We start from the raw sequence: 21370 nt of genomic DNA, 5'->3' as shown, positions 1-21370 counted from the left end.
TGTTAAGTTGCCGTTTGCCAGAAGCCAGCATATTTACCCACATGCAGTTCCAGAAATAACAGCCTGGCTAATGCGGGCTCCCTGAATGATGCATCTAACAGCAGCTACTACAGCGCGCACACGTTTACACGCTGGGGCTTGCGGGTAACCAAGACAAAAGTTTTCTGGTTTAATAATTCATCAGCAGTTTTAGCAGCAGAGTCTATTTTTTTCATCATACAAAATGGATTTGAACTGACAGAGAACTTACTGGTTTCAGTGACTTCACTGGAGACGTCTGACCTGTGAGCAGAGAGACAGAAGTGGCAATTAAAGTCACATCATTAACAACACAACAGCAAACGTCTGCCAACATCTGTTTATATCAGATTCAATTATTTAAGGACGAGTTGCATTTTGCATTTTCTTCACTCTAATGAACTTTTGGCCCAAAGACTAAATCCTCTCTCGGTTCTTATACAGAATCTGCACACTCTTCTCCACCGACTCACACACTGAACTTGCTTATAGGTTTCAGATTTGCCTTTTGTTTTTGTTCTCTCTAACATGGTCATGGTCACAGAGCAGAATGTGAACCAGAGTGTAAGTACACCAGTAGGGGGCAGTAGACTCCAGTTACATGAACGGTTTATGGGATGATAGACAGATGACCTTAAGCCATGGGAAAACATGCATTTCTGTGGTTTAAACCTGCCAGCTGTTAGCTACATTACTAGAGCAGTATAAACACTGAAGCTTTTCAAATTGAATTTTCATCAAATCAATTTATTATAAAGACAATTACTGGCATCGATTTAATAAAAAGCATTTAGTTTTCCTTTTTTTCCTCCCATTTCCAATATTATGTAAAAATTCACTGGCAATATCTCCGCTTTCACAATCTCTGATCATATCATATCTCAGATACTGAGTTCAGAACACAACCCATGGGGAAGGGCACTTTGTCTCATTTCCAGATTTAAATCCAGTATAGGGAGCAAGGCCAAATAATTTCCTGTTTCATTTCTCACTGCTGCTGCTGCTGTCATTAGAAGGTAGTTCTAGCCCCCAGCTGGGAGTAAAGCCTAACCTAATCCCAGTCCATGGGTGACCTGAGGGAAGCCCTGCGGCACTACTCCTTTTAGTCCTGGAAAGCTATGATCTGCTTTTTTTAACATTAACACACAAATCCTCCATTTGCACTGCAATTAAAAAATGCATATCAGGCTTGCACAGCAGCATACACACAAACTACAACCCCCTGGAGCTCAACGTAGACCCCAGCTGTGCACATCTGATATGTGGGTGCAACACTGATCTCTTGAATCTAGGCTACTGCACTGCAGTAAAGGCATAAAGGAAAAAGCCCTTCAAATCTGTGAAAGCATGAAGTAAGAAGAAGGGCAATCATTATTCACTGTGCTCCATCTCTCCTTCCTCCCCTTTCTCCTTTCTCTCCAGGCAGCAAGTGAATCACCAAAACTGCCATCTATTTGCACCTTCCTAGCATAGCTCATCATGTGACTAAGCATGACTTCGTCCCTGTTTGGGAAAGTGCATGGTGGATGATGCAGAGCTGGTGTAGACTAGAGCGTGAAATTGCTTTATTTAACATTGGGAGAGTCTGTGTATTCAAGCAACACCTACTGAACACCACAATCCGTGCGGTTATTTTTAAATTAAAATGTTGTGCATTACATTAAATCTCACCTCTTCTACAGTTGAAATATCTCTGACAATGTCTCACTTTCTCGTAGGAAATTATTTACAAATGGAAGCAGACTATTCACCTCTGTTGTTACGCTCTGTGTTTTCTTTTGGCCAAAAGAAAGTAAAGAAATAGAACAGGTGGCGTAAAGGTGAGTGAGGATTAAAGTAACTTCAGAAACGCGGGTCTAAACAGCACTAACGCCTGTTTTTTGTCTAAACAGCAGATTAATATAGACATCAGCGATGTCACAACACACGTACTGTAAACTCACCACCTGTGATATCCTTCTATAATATCAATATTGCAGGCTTACCTGCAGCAGCAGTGTACAATAGTACAATAGCAGCAAAGTGAACTTTCATCACTGCTGACTCACCTCCTCTAAGCACCAGCACGTTGACCTCACTGCCCACAGGCAGGTCTTTGAGGATGTCGACCACCTGCGAGTGGCTCAAAGTTTGGACATTCTGTCTGTTGATCTCCTTGATAACATCACCCTTCAACAAGCCGCGGCACCACTGGGCGTCCAGGATCATCTTTACCTTTTGTCCCAGGGGGCAATCCGCAATGGCAAAGCCAAAACCTCCCGGTCCTTTCACCAAGGGCACACTCACCAGCTCCGGCTGTAATAGAGTGGGGTCAGGGCCTTCTTGATTTAGGGCATGTGGAAGGTGGTGGTGTTGATGGGGATGAGGATGGTGGTGGCGTCCTCCGTTGGTCATAGGTGGCACTGACCCAGTCTGCCGAGAAAGGGTTGCTCCATCGTTGACAGTGTAATGGAGATCTTGTGGTGTCGAAGGGGAAGGAGAAGTGTCCTTAGAGGCACTGAGGTTGCTCGATGCCTCCTCACTATTGCTGGTGTCCTCGGGCAGAGGGTAGCCCCGACACAGGACCATGTCCACATACTGATTGACTGGGATAGATTGAAACATCTGCACGACATCAGCATGAGTCTTTCCCAGCACACATGTCCCATTAATGTCCACAATTACGTCACCTAAAAGAAGAACAAAAAGCTTTTACACATTTGTGACATGAATAAATTGGACAAAATTTACATTTTTGTATTCATCACCATGCCAAAGGAAATTTTGAAAAGTACTACAACAACAATACACCGTACACCATTAAAAAGACATGGTGATAAGCGCGATTATGCAATTGGATTACATAAGTAGACTCCTATATCTTAAAAAATTCAAACATGTCAATGGGGGAGGAGGGAGTGTGCGAGAAAATAAAATAAAACGAGATCATTGAGGTGTTTTCTTTTTCCTCCTTTCATCTCCACGTACTGTAAGGGATAGACTCTAATCACCCCTGGGCTGCCCCAGATATAGGTCTGGATAAGAAGCTGAATTGCTGACTAGCTAGGTGGCTAGATGCCCAGAGGAGGATCGCCCACTCACACAATCGATACTTTACCTTTGAAAAAACAGCCAAAGTTTCACTCTCGTGAGTGAGCTTCATATACCAGTTTGTTGCTACATGTCGCTCTAACGATTAGTTCAACAACTAAATATCCAAAAAGCTACGCGAAATATAGATTCTCACAAAGTTCAAACACTCTACCTTTAGCATAAATAAATGCCGTAGGCCAATAGTCAGAAATGCAAAAAAAACTACTTGAAGATGTTACAGTCTACTGCTTGCAATTAAAACCCAATGAAATTAATTACATTCATCTTTTGTTATAGTCAATTACCCTCCTTCTCAAGGGAAATGAAACACTGAAAATAATTACTCTCTTTGCTCCACTCTTAAGTTGATTCTCAGCAGCAGCAACGGCTTGGCAATCAATACTACTGTAATGTGAATCCTAAGGCATTACACAGTAACATACTTCAAATTAATACAGTCACCATGCATGTGATCACACAGCTTGAACATGCAATAATAAAGAACTTACTGTGCCACTTGCAAAACACACTACATGGCAGACTCGTATACATCCCCTGTTTTCACATAAGCAGACATGTCAACCCGCAGCCACGCAGCCTGTCTGCAGGCTAATTACATTTTTTAATATACGAGTGCGTATAAAATGTGAGCGTCTACTATAAACTGCACACGGGTTTATTGATGACTTCTCTATTTTTAGAGCTGCTCCACTGAACACTGCCTATAAACATTTGTCCTTGCTTGATCAAGCAATGTGATATTCAGAGTGAAGTGCCTGTTCTGTTTTTTTCCTCTGAATGTGTTTATTTGTGTGTACACTAAGGGCACATTAAGCTGTTTTATGTAAAGAATGTATGCTAATGCCCAGCTTAAGTGTTACTGCGTGAATAAAGATAAATGCCATGCACAGTTAACCGTGTACACGTGAATGTGACACTGGATTATGTTGACTTTGCTTTTAAACAATTGTATTACCTTGCATTATGGAAACAAATTACAGCAGGGTGGTCTCCAACTGTTAAAACAGCATGCGAACCAGATACTTAAAAAACATTATGTCTGTGGGGAACGTTACCTGAGGCAATCTTCTTGTCATGTGCTGCAGGCCCATCTGGCAGAACGTTTTTGACCTGAAGGAACTCGTCAGGTCGGTCTCCGCCAATAATGGTGAATCCAAAGCCCTGGGGGCTTTTTCTAAGTGCTGTCTTAAGTATGTTGCCCTGTAACTGAGTCGGATCTCGAGTAAACCCCCGCATTCCCCTGCCAGGCTCCTCTGCTGTGGAACCTAAAGGAGACGTAGAGAAAAGGTAATCATTAATGATCTAATATCACAAGTACGCTCAGTAAAATTATTGCACTAAATGTTTGGGGTGTGAACACATTCTTTACAGAGTGCTTTCATTTCCACACACAAAAGTATTTGGACAGAACATATGTACAGACAGCAAAAGCTTCAGAAGTGGCTAAATGAACAACTGAAAACTAACATATTTGCATTTCAGCTGGGGAAATGCCTGATTTCTAAAGAATATTAATTTCAACACATCGAAATAAACAGATTCCAACGTGATTAGTTCATTTGAAATTTTGCCTGGTGTTCTACAGAAGGCAAAAAAGTGTCAAAATTCACTTAATTGCTTCTGTTTACCTGCTGGAAACAGTTTTAGTTTAAAAATAATTGGATGTCTTTTCATCTTTTAAACTGTAAATGAAGTCACAGTGGCATCAGTTACACATGAATGCACCAAGCCTTTATAGTTCAAAAGTTTGTGAGACGGAATTGTACGTGTATGCGAAAATAAGCCCAGTATAGGAAGAGACACTGAAACGCTTGCTCATAAATTGCCATCTGTCACCATCATAACAATACTCACACAGTGACAACATGTCTGACAGCACATCACTTACTGCTAGTAATTACATGAACACTAAGAACTCACAGTTTATGCGCAAACTCCAACAAATCACACGCGCACACACAAACAGAGACACACAACTTCCAAATCTACTGCTCTGTTTACAAAGCCAGTAAACGCCCAGTTATTGCAAAATGCTTATAGTTTGCCCAAGTCTCCCCACAAACAACCAGTTCTTTTCACTGCAGTGATAAATCCATCCTGAAACGCACCTGACATTTTCCAGGTAAACTTTTCATTGCAAATTTCCTTTGTGTTGCCTGCAGGATGTGTAAATGGGGCGCTTTTATGGAAGACAGGAACAGAATTATATTAGGCAGTGTGTGCGCGTGTGTGTGTGTAGGTGTGCATTTGTGCGAAAGAGAGCAAGATAAGAGTGATGAGACAGAAAGAGACAGCAAGAAATAGAGTTAGCCTTGACAGAAAGAGAGAAATTTTAACTAAATCCGAGCTTGCCCTTCTCTGTGGTGTGTGCCTATGAGATTGTGAGTTATGTGCTCTGTCCCTGCGTGCTGGGCTTCTACTCTGGCAGTTCCCACACTGATAGATGCTGGGACATCAATCTCATTAGGGAGAGATAGAAGTCCCCCCTTCCCCTGTCTCCTACACCACTCTCAATGTGTCATGGGATTGTGATTTGCATAATTGCATGGCAATTGGCAGAGGAACGTGACCGCTCTGTAAAGACAAAAAAGATTATGCCAAGTATGATTTAGATGACACTGCTGCGTCAGTGCCGGACAAGTACAAGGGATATTCTAACAAATGTCAGTCTATGTTGAGCATGGATTTGCAAGCAGGTACAAAAACATGAAATTCTGCTGAACAACTTGGGGCACAAGTGTGTAATAAGTATGATTTATGATGGAACCAATCCCTGTCAGATAGCTCCGACATACTGAAACAGTCTTTCTCACACGATCACCTCGAAGGCAATACTGGCATAATAGTAGTGGAGAGAGACAATCACAAGTGGGATGAAAAGGGAGCTACACACCAAAGCCATGTTTACATGGTCTTGATTAAGCTGTGGGCCACAAAGGGACAGTCGGTTTCCTTAGGGCGAAGCGATTATATGAAATGTCTGACAGGATTCTCAGCATGGTAATTATGGCTGAACATAGGGCTGCGCTTTGCTCTGCGGCATTGTCTGGGAGGTCAGGTTAGCCAGCCTTGTCAAAACAGTGTTTAGAAGCCACCTCACGCACATCCATACACTTGCACAAGACCACTAGCCATTAATTCTCATTAACAAGGGTGGGAATTTGGAGAACAAGCACAGGGGAGGCAGTCGAAGCTGGAGGCGGCGGTATGCAGCAATATCATCCACAAACTGCAGAAAGGCTCAGCTGTGGGAGGTGGGGTCTGCGTGCAACCGACTGAGGCAGACAGTTGTGTCCAAAGGGTGTCTGAAATACAGAGGCTAGTTTGAATACTAATGAGGCCATGCCTTTTGTGTTCACACGCAGAAGAGCATAATAATTCTTGCACATTTTACAACAACCTAGGTCTTCTGTCTCTCAGACCTTTATATTTACTGAGAAGAGGGTGATTAGATCATCAAGCAGCAGCATTCCCCACAGGTGGTAAATGATGAGCAGATGACCCAGTGGAAATGCAATTTATGATCGTAAGTCACTTTCAACAGCAGTCACCTCTTTCTCCTTCCCTGTCTCTCTTATTTAACTCCCTCCCTCTGTTCTAAAGAGGGCTTTCAACTTCCATGAGTGACTGTGGCAAAAGGATTTCAAAGAGACCTCAGAACCCGCCCTATATCATATCTACTTGTCAAAATGAATTCTGCCGCCCAGTCAAGCACTGTTCCATTATTCAAATTGAATATCATTGCTTCAGAGGCTATGGGCTGTTTATCACAAGCCTGTCAACTGTTAGAACATCTTCCAGACAGACTTCTTAACATGAAGGAGATGAAAAGTGCCCCAGTATTTTGATAACACATCTATTGCAGTGCTATATATATATATACATATCTTTGCTGAACAAAAAGCTAGAACTATAAAGCTGACATCTTAATAATACTGTCGACTGCATTGCATCTTATGAAGGAAAATCGCCCTGTGGAGAAGTTACTGAGTTAAACTACCACTGCCTGAGCAATCGATTGTAGCGTCACTACCATAAGTCAAAGACACACTAGTACAAAACATTTTGTTTAAATAAAGATTCATGATTGAATTTCCTGTAAGACAGCCATCAGGTCAATAATCTTTTAGAGGTTTTCTTGCTTCTTCATATGGAATCTGATGTGAAAGCTGAATCCAAATCTGACAACTGAAATAGTTGAGTGGTTAAAACTTAATTTTTAAAAACGTTTTTATATGTATGTCCATTACTTAGACAGGTAAGTATAAATTTATAATTGGCTTCTCATCTGGCTGCTTCATTAGATAATATTTCATCAGGTCTAGATAAGGAAGCCATTATATGAAACATTAAATAATCACATGTTGGTTCATCGGCTGGCTACAAGTCTGTCTATGGACATCACACTTGTTTCGTTTCTGAGCAGGACACCAATGGAGGACATGCAAGGGTTAAATGTATTTCAGTGGTGGAATTTCTGCAGCTCACAATGTCTTCAACAGGGCATTGGGAAAGAATATGCTGCCCTTTTCAGACATGACTGCATATGTTTAGCACCTACTAACATGTATTTTACTATAAATTTGTCAACAATTCGAGTTCACATGAGTCCAATTTAATCAACCCAGAATGACGAGTTTGGGGAGTGTGACCATCAGAAAATTTGCACCTAACCCCAATTGGGCCACTTTTACCAATATTTAGGGGTCAAATTTTATTTTTAGCATTTCTGGTTTCAACAAACAAATTTTGATCTTAGGGCTGATTTAGACATTTGTCATGAGCCCAAATTGGACAACTTTGACTAAAGCTTTTATAGAAGCACTTTGGTTGTAATTAATCCCCAAATTAATCCCCAATCCCAGAATGCAATTTAGACCTATGTGTCTACTATAAAACTCTTCAAACGTGTGTTTAGTAATAGTAATGACTAGATTTGATGAAGACTACAGGCTGAAATGCAGTGGTCAAGCAATAAAGTTGTTCTTCATACTACAATTGTTGCTGAAACTTTAACTTCTAATGACGGGATTTTCAAAGAAAGTACCCATTTTCCTCCACACTGACAGTTTTCTGTAAAAAACTGACAGAATTTGACAAGTTGTTCTTAAGCCTTCCTTGTGTATGAAGCACTTTAATATCCCTGCGGCTCGAGCGTTGTAGGTGCAGTTACCTGAGGGCGTAGCAGCTTGTGGAGGTGCTGCAATGGGCGTGTCCACACTTAGCTTTCTCTTAGCTTCCATTACTGGATTTTCAAACTGGGTCTTCTGGTTGATGTGGCTGTACAGGGAATATAATATTAGATGAGCAAAAATCATAATCTTAGATGAAGCTAGAATGTGCATTGCAAATATAAATGTTTTTTTGTTTTGATTGCATACTGTTGACCTGTTACTGAGTTTCTCATGTCAGTTGACAGTCCGAGCTGCCAACTGAGCAGATACTGTTCTTTGCCTGCCATGCAAACCTGCGATTTGAATACGAGGGCTGTTTGTGACATAACATGTGCTAGGCAGACAGTCTGTCTTATAATACGTGAGCTGTTCTAAATACAGTACGAAAATCATTAACCTGTCTTTGCCAGAACTGCTACACATTTAAATGGTTTGAGAGAATATCTAAACCTCATTAATTAAAAATAAATTAACTGTCATGCCCAATGAATTCTGAGAGAATTTACATGGAGAAAATCAGTAGCAATCTTTCATGCTATGGGCCCATATTGTATAGCTGGGATAAACATCTGCTCAATGCCTCATAATGCCAGAATAAAAAGATTTAATGAACTGCAAAATGACGGAAATAAAAATGTGCCTTTTTTCACATTTCAGGCACTGAGGTCGTTCCAGACGTTTCCTAATATAACCAGGCTTTGCCAATCCAGGATCAGCAGCTATACTTGGGGGACTTAACACGAAACTCAACCTAAAAACAATTAATGATTTGCAGTCACACCTGTGTGCTTAAACATTTCCTGTTACCAAGGGAAATGTCCTTCCACGGTTAGATGGTAATGGAGAGAGGTAGCTCATCTACATAATAAGCTTTAACGGTTGTAAATCCTGGTCATGACAGCACCTTAGGAAGAGAAAATGCATTGATGCTGCACAGTGAATCAGCCACATGCTGAGACACTGACTGTATACGTGTGTGCGCGCGCGTGTGTGCATGGGTACTCTGCACTCTTACTGCGTATGACTCATGCACAGAGATACCCTCGCCATTAAGTCTGAAGAGATAAACATTCCATTTTCCTTCATTTCCACTCCTTCATTTCTGTCATTTCCTCTTTTGCTCTGTCTCACTTTCTCAATCCTTGATTGCCACGCCTCATGTTTTGTAGACACAATGAGACTTTGCGTCACGTCGTTGCATTTGGTCGTTCATTCACAATAAAATTTGCCAGACAAAAAACACAGAGACAGAAGAGAGAAAGAGGGAGCCTCTCAATGACCCTCTTGCATAAACAGGCGCGTATATTTCCCCCCTGCCTGCGGGTCTCTTCCTCTTTGTTCACAGTAATGGCACTAAAATGAAACACTGTGCTCTTGTTTACACTCTCGATCAGAATTGAATCTCACCCTCGTTTCCATCTCAGGGACCTCTAAATCTTCATTGTCTGTTGTTTTCACTGTATTTTCTTTTTCAGATACACAGACAAAGCCGTAGCTCACTTGTTAGTTCCCACAAGGGTGCTTTCAGCAGAATTGTGGGAAACTACTGTTTGCACAATTGCATAATGTACTATTATCACGTGTCCCACAGGTTCCCCTGAGATCCAGCAGCTCGACATGTATATGCTTGGTATTAAGTGATATGGCTTTATGTTGAATATACAAAAATATCTTGAAATAGAACTCATTCTAAATGGGCATTTTAAAGAAATCAAATATGCAGAAAGAGCTTCAGAAAACCTATAAAGGTCGAGCATGATGTCTCTTCAGTAAAGAGACTAAGAGACTCAATATCACCATGCATTTAGCCATTTTGTCTACATCTGTACTTATTAACAGGTGTAGATTTCTATGGATCTCCAGGTATAAAAGGAAGAGAGAAATTTACTTACTCTACGTAGTATGTGCCAAATTGTGGATCCTCAATCTTCTCCCAGCCATAGGGCAACTCTGGGGAAAAGGAAAAAAACAGACAGGGAAAAGGCTGACTCAAATCACTTAAGATACTGCTGAGGCACTACATGGACAATTGGACACACTCAATGAAGTGTGGTGTTTTGACTGGCACCATCACAGCATGCTTAGCTACACCTACAGAACAGGAGGCCTTCTTTTATTTGTCACTATGTGTTTAAGACTTGATACACACTATGGAGGAGGAAGGGAAAGACGGGCAGGAGGGGAGGGGGGGGGACACCGTGTGTTGTTAGAAAGCCTCCCAGGAAAATAACAGCCCTTCTTTCCAGTGGTGTGTATGTGTTCAACATCTCTGGTTTCTGCTGCTGTGTGACAAACACACGCAGCGCAGAGGAGATCTTTACGCAAGAGGAGCCATAGAAAATTGCCTTTTGAGAGATGCTGCACTGATGAGCTCTCTGCATGTGTCCACGAAACCATTAGGAGGAGACGGGTGGACTGAAGACTGGGGGTTTGTGCTGTGTCACCAGCATGACTGTGACCAGGAGCGCTCAGCTGTTCAGTATCCGTCTGTTAGCCAGCGCCCCCTTTAGAGAGGCAGGGATGCAGTTCATACACACAAACCGTTCAATACAACAAGGACTTGGGAAAAGTGTAGGTAGCATGTGAGCCGACGCGATGGCTGTAAGTACCTGTGCGATTGTTATTAATCACAGAGCTAGCTCCTATTGCCTCACCTCCTTCGTCGCACTTCTCAGGTGGCTTGGCTTTCTTGGCAAGACGTGGGTCCAGCCAGGTGGTGGTCTTGCTGTTATGACTGTAATATGAAAAAGATACAAGGCTTTAAGCACAGTTTAAATTATTTTTCAAATACTTAAGATGCCATTAGAGTTGAGCAATTAGTGCTTAGATCTCTTGGGAGCCACTTCACCCGGGGAGTGTTTTTCCATCTCTAGCAAACGAACAGAGCTCTCCCAAAACAGGATTATGGCTACTTTTTAATCTTTTGGGATCAAATACGTTATTAAATAACCTTTTAAAATATTAGTACAGTTTTAACAAAGCTCAAAGGACCGTTTGAGGCATAAGGAAGATGACAAGTAAAAAAAAAGTCACAGATTACAGAAGGATGGAAAGGGACGACACAGAAAGATAAAAGAGTGAGCAGTTGCAGAGATCATAAAGAGCAGAACTAAGACAGCAGGTCAGGGGTGGCGAGCTCCATTTACCCTGTTGTTTCTCTCACTGGCAGAATGAGCTATTGATTTAGCAGCAGGCAGCTTTACTTGGCTCTCTCAGTGGCTCAGCATTGACTGTTTGCCACACTAACGGGCCAGGTAAACAATGCGGGCCTGCTGCTTTTAGCGGCAGCCAACAAAACCAACATCAAACGCGGGGGAAATAAAAGGAAAAACTTTACTGAGACTCAACTCCACTGCAATGGCTGAGTCTACAGACAGCTTCCATGTTCAGCACCTGCTGTTAATTCACTACAGAGCGTTGCACTGAATAGGGAGCAGAAAAAGTCAGAACTCTAAACATACTGGGTTGACAAGGCAGAAACAAAGAGATGAAGAAGAAACTGGGACTACAAGCAATGGGATTAGAACAATGGTGATGTAATGGGAGTGTAATAGGACAAAAACAAGACAGGGAAGTTGCTGTAGAAAGGCTACTTACTCGATGAAATAGACCATGCCGGTTTCTGTGTAGGCCATCTCCCAGTTTTTAGGCAAGGGCTCCTGACTTTCATCTTCTGTGTTCCATACGCGCAAGTCCATGGCCCCAGCTGACTGGTTGTAGCTGGGCACTGTCTTCCTCCACTCTGCTTTGTCCTTGTGCTCTGTGGCCAGGCATGGGGAGAGGGACATGGGCATGGAGACAGAAATAGGAATGGGTTGGGAGTAGTGGTGTGGGAGATGATAGAAGGAGAAGGAGACAGGACGTGAGAATGTGGCGCCATTGGAGCTCCTCTGGGCTCCTTGCATTTCTCCCTACTGCTGCTGCTGCTGCTGCTGCTGCTGCTCGAGCTGCTCTTCCTCTGTACACTAGCCGGACTGTTACATCCACAGGAGTGTAAGGGGTAGAGAGAGAGAGCGAGAGAGACAGAGAGAGTACACGGAAAGAGGACGGAAGAGCAGCAATTGCCATAGGATTTGCATGTCAGTAGTGATGTACTGAGAACTGCCTCCCAGGCAAGAGCAGAGCTGACCAATGCTTCAGCCCAGCCGGGAGCGCTACATCACAACTCTATTAGCATCATAGTGCTGCTTGTGCGTGAGGGTATTTGCCTAATCTTGATGTGTATGTGTGCCTGTCTGGGTGAGGCTCTTATCTGCAGGTTTCATCTGGCTGTGTGTGACCTAGCTTTGTCGTGGCATTGAATGCTCATTCTGTTTGGCTGGAATAACTGAATGGCAGGGGAAAAATAGTGACAACTGTTGACTGGAATAAGTCAAGAGCTCTTTGTACTGAAACCAGGGCCCTTTTTCATGATAGAACCAGGAAGATGTTTCCGCATTTATAAAGTCTGAATAAACAACTACACAGAGACACTTGCTGCTTTCAGCCCTTTCAAAGAAATTTAAACAGAAGAGCTGTTGCAAATTTGTGCAGGCAAGATTCCTAAAACCCCGAAATGACATGAAAGAAATGTATGATCAGTACTTAACTACATTCAAGCCCCAGAAATATGCCAGCTGCTACCTCTTTTAGTGGGCACTCTAACACCATATGAAGAATTCATGTATTTTCAGTGACAAACCACAGAATTAATTGTCCATAATTAGTATTTTCTCTTGGTTGAGGTCTACACTGCCATCCAGAGATGATAATGCATATCTCTGACAATTGTTTACTTTGAAATATAAAACTTCAATCTAACACAATAACTGATCTTTTTAAAAATTTTATTTATTTGTTTGTTTGTTTTAGAATTTGAATCAGTGTATTATATCTCTGGGACCTAATGTGTCCTTCTACACATAAGGTACCTGTCCATGTGCATAGAGACAAAGCATGAAAGGAAGAGGAGGGGTAGCAAATCAGCATGCCATAGCAACTTACAGCCAACAGCGCACCCTGTATGATATTTGTTTGTTAAATAGAATAGAAGGGTGTCAACCGAGACATCAGGTCATGTGGGCCGGCACTGACACCGTGGGGTTGCAGGTGCAGGGTTGCAGCCAAGCTTGACTTTGTTGCCTGCCTGAACTAAAGCTACGCACAATTTATTTTTCAGATCTTTTTTTTTCCTTCTTCACTTTTTAAAAACATGTTGCAAACACTCAGAATTGAGAAGAAAAGAAACCTTTCTTAATTTAGCATTTGCTGCTGTTGCCACTTTTTTCAATTTGCATATGCAACACACGACTCTACTTTTTGTAGTGTTTAAAATAAAAGAGTGTCTTAAGGTAATGACTTTCACTACTGCTACAATTTCATTCTCACTATTAGCTCTTAGCCGAGCCATGCAGTGACATTCGTGTATGCGAATGAAACGAGCACAAACTATCTTTCTACCCGAGGGATTGCTTCTATTGATCTCAGACAGACTTTGGCTACATTTTGACTTTGCAGTGCTGTGATTTAGTGGCGACCTTGCATGCAGAGCAGCTAATCCCGAGAATGTTTATTTGGAGAGAAGAATGATAAGGAGAAAAGAAAAAAGGTCCTGCTGTTTTGGATTCTGAGAACAATATAATGAACTGCTGGAAAAATAAATAAATCAAGCAAACAAAAAAGTGCTGGGGTTTAAATTTGTAGAAAGCCAGTAATGAAGGGAGCTGTAACACAGCTAGCCAAGAATACTAACTAACACTTGTGAAAGCCACGAAAAAATTAAAAACAGCGGTGTCCCTCACCGGTCAGTCCGTTGACCAAAGGAGGCCTCTCTTCTTCCTCTTCCTCCTCTGGAGCAGCGCTGTCCTTTCTGTCCATCTTACTGACCGAGGTTGTGCGTTTTCTTTGGACCTCCGTGTCAAATTCCTCATCAAACAGAACCTGGTCCACCAGGTCTGGCTGTACAGGGCTCGGCTCCGCAGGGGGCTTAGGGGTCCCATAATAGTTGCCTGGGAAGAAGAGAGGGCGAGAGTGACAATGAAATATATTCTTTAATACATTTAAAAAAAATATGTGCAAGCTTTCTTGATTAATTTCATCATATAACCCTAACCCCAACCACTTATCTATACACCTATTCACATACAACCCTTCCACTCGGCTAACCTGTAATCTGTTTCTTACCTTTACCCTTAGAGCAGATTTGGAAATTGCTAGGCAGCCTCTGCTTTGAAGATCTCATATTTAAATGTAGTCACTGCAATTTTACCAAAATACACACAGACAGCTAGAAATGTTTACTATGGTATGAAAAGAGTTTCTTTCTGGCTTTATAGTGTACTACGAAAAGAGGAGATAGAAGTACACACAAAACCATTGTGCTGGCAGCAGACCAAAAAGAGACTGTATCACTTAAAGTGTGGAAGCCTGCATTTCTTTAAAGACCGATAGGAGCTGTTTTTACCTCAAATTTTATCTGGCAGAGCTGTACTGGTTGGAACAAAATGAGGCCAAGGATTTGCTTTTGTAACCCTCATATTTTGGGAAAATCTGCAGGTTATGAAAAAACAAAGTCTGTAGCCTTTCTCCTAGATGCCAATATCACATCAGTACTGACCCACAATACCATATGCTAAAGCAGAACCACTGACTATTACTGTAGGAAGGGCCTTGTAACAACACATCATTTGCTGGCTTCTAATCTTTGAAGTGGCCAAAGAAAAAAAGTTTTGATTCACTCATTTTGTTTATGTGTTAAAAAACATAATGTTATGTTTACTATTTCACTCACAGGCAATTGTGGCCACAGCGCTTATGCCAAGGTAGGTTCTCAGACACTTGATTGTCCCTTTAAGTCCATCAGCTTGCCTTTGCTGTCATGTTGGAGCCTAAGGCAGTTAACGGTCCTACACCACAGAGCAAGCCTTTGTCTTTTCTCAACTACAAAAAAACAGGGTGACCCACTTACTACTCGCCACCTTCTTTCTTTGTGAAAAAGAATTAAGGCCAAAAGATGTGAGAAAATAGTTGGGAAGGTATGGTAGAAGTATTGATTGTCCTCATGTTTTTGTGTGGGATTGCAGTGTGCCGTGCTTTGTTTGAGTAGCCGAACGTTGTTTTGGAACAGTTAAACGGCACATCAGAGAGTGGAAAGACACTGTGACCAAGGAGTCTGTGGGGAGGAGAGAGACAAGGGACGGGGCACTTTCTCACTGACAGAGATGGTGGAAATACATTGAGGAACAATCATCCTTTCTATTGTTTTAATGTCTCTCGTTTTAATAAATAAATATTCAAAGACTTATCAAATTATTGGTTGCCATTTAAAAGGAAAACAAAGAGGATTCAGATTAATGTACCTTACACTGAAATGCATTATTACAGTGACTGCAAAGTATAAGGTTATTAAGAGTTACCATCCAAACACCATTTTTAATCAGCTATAATTATGATACACTAAATAAACAAGAAACAAAATCATCCTAGAGTCATAGTGAGAAATGCATCATAACCGAGTCAGGTAAATAGATTAATGCGCATTTAAATGGAAGAGTATTAATATCAGAACCAATTGGTTACTAGGTTTGTAATTAATAGCAAGCTTAATCGTGGTATAAAAATTGGGGGAGGTAAATTAGAAGTGGTAATTTGCTCTCTTCGTTCCAGTTTCTGAAGCTCACACAAAGGTTCCCGTAGCTTCTCTAAGTACCCCAGTGCAAAGAGCAGGGAGACGATGGCCAAAATAAGGAAGCACACTGAAATTGATTGGGTTGTAATTACTGTGTACTAATGAGTCACAACCTGAAAAGCAGCTTTTGTTTAGAATCACTACCTCCATCCAGCACAGATACAAAACCATAAGCTCCCAAAGTGAACTGAAAAGACTGCAGGCTAGATGTTTTTTTAAACTATAGTTCTTTTAGAGTCCAGCTCATTAACAAGTTGCTAATGCACCGCTAATATCATTTAACATTTATATCCTGTGACTTTGCAAGATCCCCAGGCATCTGCTGTCTACTGTGTACTATGTCTAATTATATTATAATATATTTGTCATGCATTGATCCATTTCAATGTTTAATTCTGTTACGTGACCTGTCTTTCTTTTTATGTGATGACTGTATAGAGCATATATGTTTTATTATTTTAACGACAAGCCACACAATAACAAATATATTTAATTACTACAAACAAATAGATCAAACAGACGCTAATTTCTGATTCTAACAGATCAATAATAAAGATACCTGTGAAAAATAACAACTAAAGAATAAAAGATCAAGCGATTATTAATACACAAAAAGCACAACTGCAAATTATAACAGCAAGAGTAAAGACAAACAATAAAGGCTGTATTTACTGTTGCATATCTGAGCAAAATTGATGGAAAGGCAGAACTGCGTCGGTTCAGCTGTTCTGTGTAGAGACGTGGGAATGAAGAAATACTCAGGAGTCTCCCTCTCAAATTGTGGTAGGATGCACCAGGTACCAGCTATCAGGACTTATTCAAATACAACCATTAATAATTTACCCATTTAAAATTATTAGTATCCACAGAACAAGTGAAGTGAAACAATGTAACAGTATGAAGTCATAGTGCATCTCTTTTTACTTCTTTATACCTCAACTCATTCTAGTAACACAGCTGGGTTTGTATGTGTATAAAATGGTGTAGTATTTGTTTGAAAAACCTTTTAAATGGATATATTTTAAAAGCATTTTTTGTTCAGAGGTTTGGCAAGCGCTGCTCTCCGTTTCATCAGGCACACGCCTCCTTAGCTCTGCTTTATGTGTGTCCATTTCAGTGTGGCAGAAAGTGAAGCGAAGAGAAAGATTTGACTTGAAGACCACTAAATACTTAAGTGCAATAAATATTTCCTAACTGTAACTTCAATATAAAAAATCTAAAAGAAGGTAAAAAAAAAAATGTTTACTGCATCTAACCTAAAAAGAGAAAGTGGCGGGGAGAAACACCACCAGCAGCAGGTGAGCTTTCTGCAGCATTTCACAGACATTTGGTGCATTTTACAAGGCTGACTGGATCTTTTTCTCTGCATATACGTAGTTTTTCTCTTTGTAAATAAATGTGTTCAATGCCTTTCTGCTTTCACCTGAGGTGTTGGTGCTGTGTGATATCCAGTGGCTCTGAATGCTCTATTTATCTTTGATTGACTCTACTGACTAAAAGGCCAGCTGACACAAAGTTTGCTTAGAAAATATACATTTCAAGGAAAACCCTGTATTCTTTATGTTGAAGGCTAATATTTAAACCTAGAAGCTATTTAAAATTATTAAATAACCATGTCTTATCTTTAAAAGCTGCAAAAAGAAATCCCTCAGGATTGAGAAAGTTCTTATCTGCTAGGTGGCAGATTGTGGAGTGACACAAAAAGTTCAGTCCTTCGTTTGATTCTATTCGTCACAGCCTATTTGCAGATTGTACACATGGGGTTTCCTTGCAAGAGTGTTGCTACACCATTAGCAAGTACTTTGCCTCTATCGCCTTATTAAAAACATTAAACAAACAAATAGTCTGGCCAGCTCTGGATCAAATCTACTGCTTCTTTGAAATAGGCCAGGAGTTTTTGGTGTTTGCGAGTTTATTAGCATTAGCTAACTTCTCCAGACAGATGACTTACTCAGGATGAGCTTTTTGAGATCTCTGGTCTTGTTAAAGCCATAAATCCATTTTTATTTTATTTTATTATTTTATTTTTTTTAGGGGTGTGTTGCCTGCACTGCTGGTTAGTATAATTTATGTTGTTTTACACCGCCTTACCCTACCCTAGGGTTCATGAGCGTGCCCACTTGGGAACCACTGGTCTAGACAACCCAGTGCACCCAACAATCTGTTGCACCAGAAACTCACATTAACGTTGCTGCATTATTTCAACAAAAAGGGAAAGAGAAAGAGAGTTCATTGTTTTTCGTTTCCACATATTTATATATAAACATCTCTACTGGTAAATGAAACTCCAAAATCTCAACATAGTTTGCAATCCTCATATGTAATAGTATCAACATGGACATTCATGCTTTTCTTTTCCTAATAATTATGCCATATTCTTTTCATGAAAGCAAGAAAAAAGTGAGAAAACACTTGTCTGACCCGTGCATGGTGCTAACATATTTCAGTCTAATTAACAAATGCTTTATGCATCCTTATCAAGACAAAGGTTCTGGTTCTGGTTTTAATAGGATACGATCACCTTTTGGCAACCTCGATGATGTCAGAGTGCTCACCATAAATCTTGCACCTTAATTACTACCCTAAGATAAATGGACTGTTCAATCTCAGAAGAAAATGGAGAAGGAAAAAGCCCTGGAGCCACCATGCCAGCAGCTACCCGTGACAATATGTGAATGACAGAAATAGACATCTGTTGATGTGGGCTCTTATTTAGCCAATTAATGTGCTGTGGTCTAACATAAAATGTAACAAGAAGCAGCAAATACAGAAAGAAATTAGAGTAAGAAGTACTATATTAACTAGGTAGGAACCCATTTTTTGTTCCCTAATAGCTTAGATTTAGATCAAGCTCCTCATCTTGGAATTCCAAATTCCTTCAAGTCACCCACTCACAAACACTGGATGAGATTTATATGCATCTCAGTTTGGTTTCTATATTTAACATACTTAAAGGAAAGTTTGTCTCAAATACAGAAAATCACAGTGGATCAACGTATTACTATCCATCATCAACAGCTTATGAATTTTCATCCTCAAAGGACTAACAAGTTCAGCATAGTGTTATCACATTAAAGCACCTGTTAGATAGGTGGTGAGTGGTGGATGGACAGTGTAAAGCAGAGCCATTTTCATTTTAACATTCTCAGCTAACACTTGGTTGGCACTGTCAGTAGATTACACAGCCACGCACTCATACTACACATGCAAGGTTATGTTTGCTGCTAGTAAGAAACGGTTTTGTGTGAAAGAACATTTTAAACTTGCTTCCTGTACAAAGGCTGCTGTTCCCCAGAGACCCCAAGACGAAATGTATCCACAGGCCTCGTGTGTTTATTGATGGGAAAGAATGTGTATACAGATTGTGCGTGTGTGTGTGTGTGTGTGTGTGTCGATGCCATGCCATCTGTTTTAGTCAGCAGCTGCCAGAATACAGTATCACATCTCCAACTTGTGAGTAACTGAATAAAATGTGAGTACAACTGTTACCACAGTTATATTTGCAGAGAGAATTAACTCCTCCAAATCCTACTTTATCCTTCAGAGAAACTTTTGTTATGAGCTCTGATACTACAGAGCAAGAATTTATGAAGTCAGGGTCACTTAGTAATGGGAATTGCTAGCAAATGTTTGTGGGGATGTTTTCAAACACAAAAGGAAATTGGAGACATCCCTTATATTGTGGAAGCTTGGGAAAACCTCTTAAGGATTTATGCTTTGGTTCAGCTCTCACCACAACCGCCCCCTCCACCCTCACCACATTTATCCCTCTGACTCTTTGAACCTGCCGGCTGCAGTCGCCGACCCTCATTAATCATTGAGGATGGCCTTCCACTCTCTTGGGTAGTGCCCAGCCTGCCCAGGCCTCATCACTGATTGCTTGTGCCTCAGGCGGGTGAAGCGTCTCTTATGCTCCAGCCTTGGCACTGGGTGTAGGCCCTGCTTGGCATGGATGCCCACACTTCACAAGCCAACCTTGTCAACCCTGCTTTCTCCTGCTCGCTCTCCATGTGTTGGTGTGTGTGTGTACAGCTTAGCAATCTACTGTTGACCTGCCTCTCATAAATGAACTTCCTCTCTAGTTTATGTTCATTTCCTGAGTGTGTGTTGTGAAACCCAAAGTATATTGCACACCATTCATATCTTTACCGTAAATTCCTGTTTTTATTATTGAGCTTGTCAATGCTAAGTAGTTTTTTTTCTATATCTTTTATTTTCCTCAATTTCCGTTTCAGCCGTTTCCTCTCTTTCTACGTTTCCTTTTTCTTTTTTGTATGTGCAAAAATCAAATTGAGTACTATACCATCTCTCTTGTACTCCTTAGAGATGAGTTACTCCTTAATCAGTTCCCATGAATAGGCAAACGTAGCAGTTGCCAGTCCAGCACCTTTATACCCTCCCTTTTCTGTGAAATCTGGCCTGTTGCCTTGTTATAAATCTAATCCACAGCTATGTTGCTTTGTCTCAGAACTTCACAAAGCCTATAACAACAAAAATATCCTATTATAAAATGGTTGTAGGCAATGTGGCTGAACAAAACAAGGGGACCGTAAACAGTCATTTCTTCTCCACTAAAGTCTATGATTGTCATGGGGGATGAATTTGGCATTGCACAAACAAAGGGATTTCATCATTTTCAGCCCCTGTCAAACCATCCCCTGGTGGGTCTGCAACTTCAGACTGTAACCGTCAGCTAAAAAGACCCTAGTGCAGCCTTGTCTGTAAATCATGTCCTGTGCTTTTTCCTCATTCTCAGTCTTCATCCTCAGTATGTCATTATGTAGTATTTTATATTTGCACTGCATCCAGCAAGCCATTTTTGCACTGACCTATGATTATACCTTCTAACAGGTAATCAAGGTTATGTTTCCCATGGCAGTCTTGTTAAATGCAATCATGGATGAGGATGTGAGCATAGCCAGATCCATACAAGCCACAAATTTAGGTAGCCCACTGAATCTAATAATTGCCCACAGTATAATGGGATCACATGGCATCAGGAATACATATTAAATGAATGTTGAACACAACATAGGAAATAATAAGATATTAAAATTAAAACAACACTGGAATTTCCAGATGAAATCCAATTAAATCAGCTGTAGCAGGCCTAGTGTTTTATTGACTTTTGCTGGTCCATTTCTGCTTGCAGCCTCTGTCATGAATGATTCATACCACTGGCTTTTCTCTACCTTGCACAGTGAGGGGCATAAAGTCGGATGTGCCCTAATTCACATACATGCAGGCACCCAAATCAATTTCAGCTACAACGTAAGTGTTACACTTTGACACTTTCTCTGTAAAACAAATACTGGCAAACCAATCTGTATGTTTTTGTGTAGGTTTTAGTTTCCCCATTCAGTTCCCCAACAGCTGAGTCAACTTTTATGCTAATACTTCCCTGGAATGCGGACAGCAA

General features: G+C 40.9%; 1 protein-coding gene across 3 annotated transcripts in view; it reads right to left on the bottom strand.

Annotated features, from left to right (window-relative positions):
- magi3a (membrane associated guanylate kinase, WW and PDZ domain containing 3a) overlaps window positions 1-21370 on the bottom strand; it is a 109000-nt gene that overhangs the window by 11216 nt on the left and 76414 nt on the right. For all 3 annotated transcript variants that reach the window (XM_025901377.1, XM_025901378.1, XM_019349514.2), the window contains exons 4-11: window positions 14066-14272; window positions 11883-12045; window positions 10940-11019; window positions 10178-10235; window positions 8285-8391; window positions 4167-4376; window positions 2067-2687; window positions 251-282 (exon numbers count right to left, since the gene is read on the bottom strand). In XM_025901377.1, the coding sequence (XP_025757162.1) occupies window positions 251-282; window positions 2067-2687; window positions 4167-4376; window positions 8285-8391; window positions 10178-10235; window positions 10940-11019; window positions 11883-12045; window positions 14066-14272 (1478 nt within the window). The remainder of the gene's footprint in view (window positions 1-250; window positions 283-2066; window positions 2688-4166; window positions 4377-8284; window positions 8392-10177; window positions 10236-10939; window positions 11020-11882; window positions 12046-14065; window positions 14273-21370) is intronic.

This window comes from Oreochromis niloticus, linkage group LG20, assembly GCF_001858045.2.
Source record: "Oreochromis niloticus isolate F11D_XX linkage group LG20, O_niloticus_UMD_NMBU, whole genome shotgun sequence".
In the NCBI taxonomy this organism is placed as follows: Eukaryota; Metazoa; Chordata; class Actinopteri; order Cichliformes; family Cichlidae; genus Oreochromis; species Oreochromis niloticus.
The sequence above is the reverse complement of the archived record's forward strand: the minus strand, read 5'-3'. Positions and strand labels throughout refer to the sequence as shown.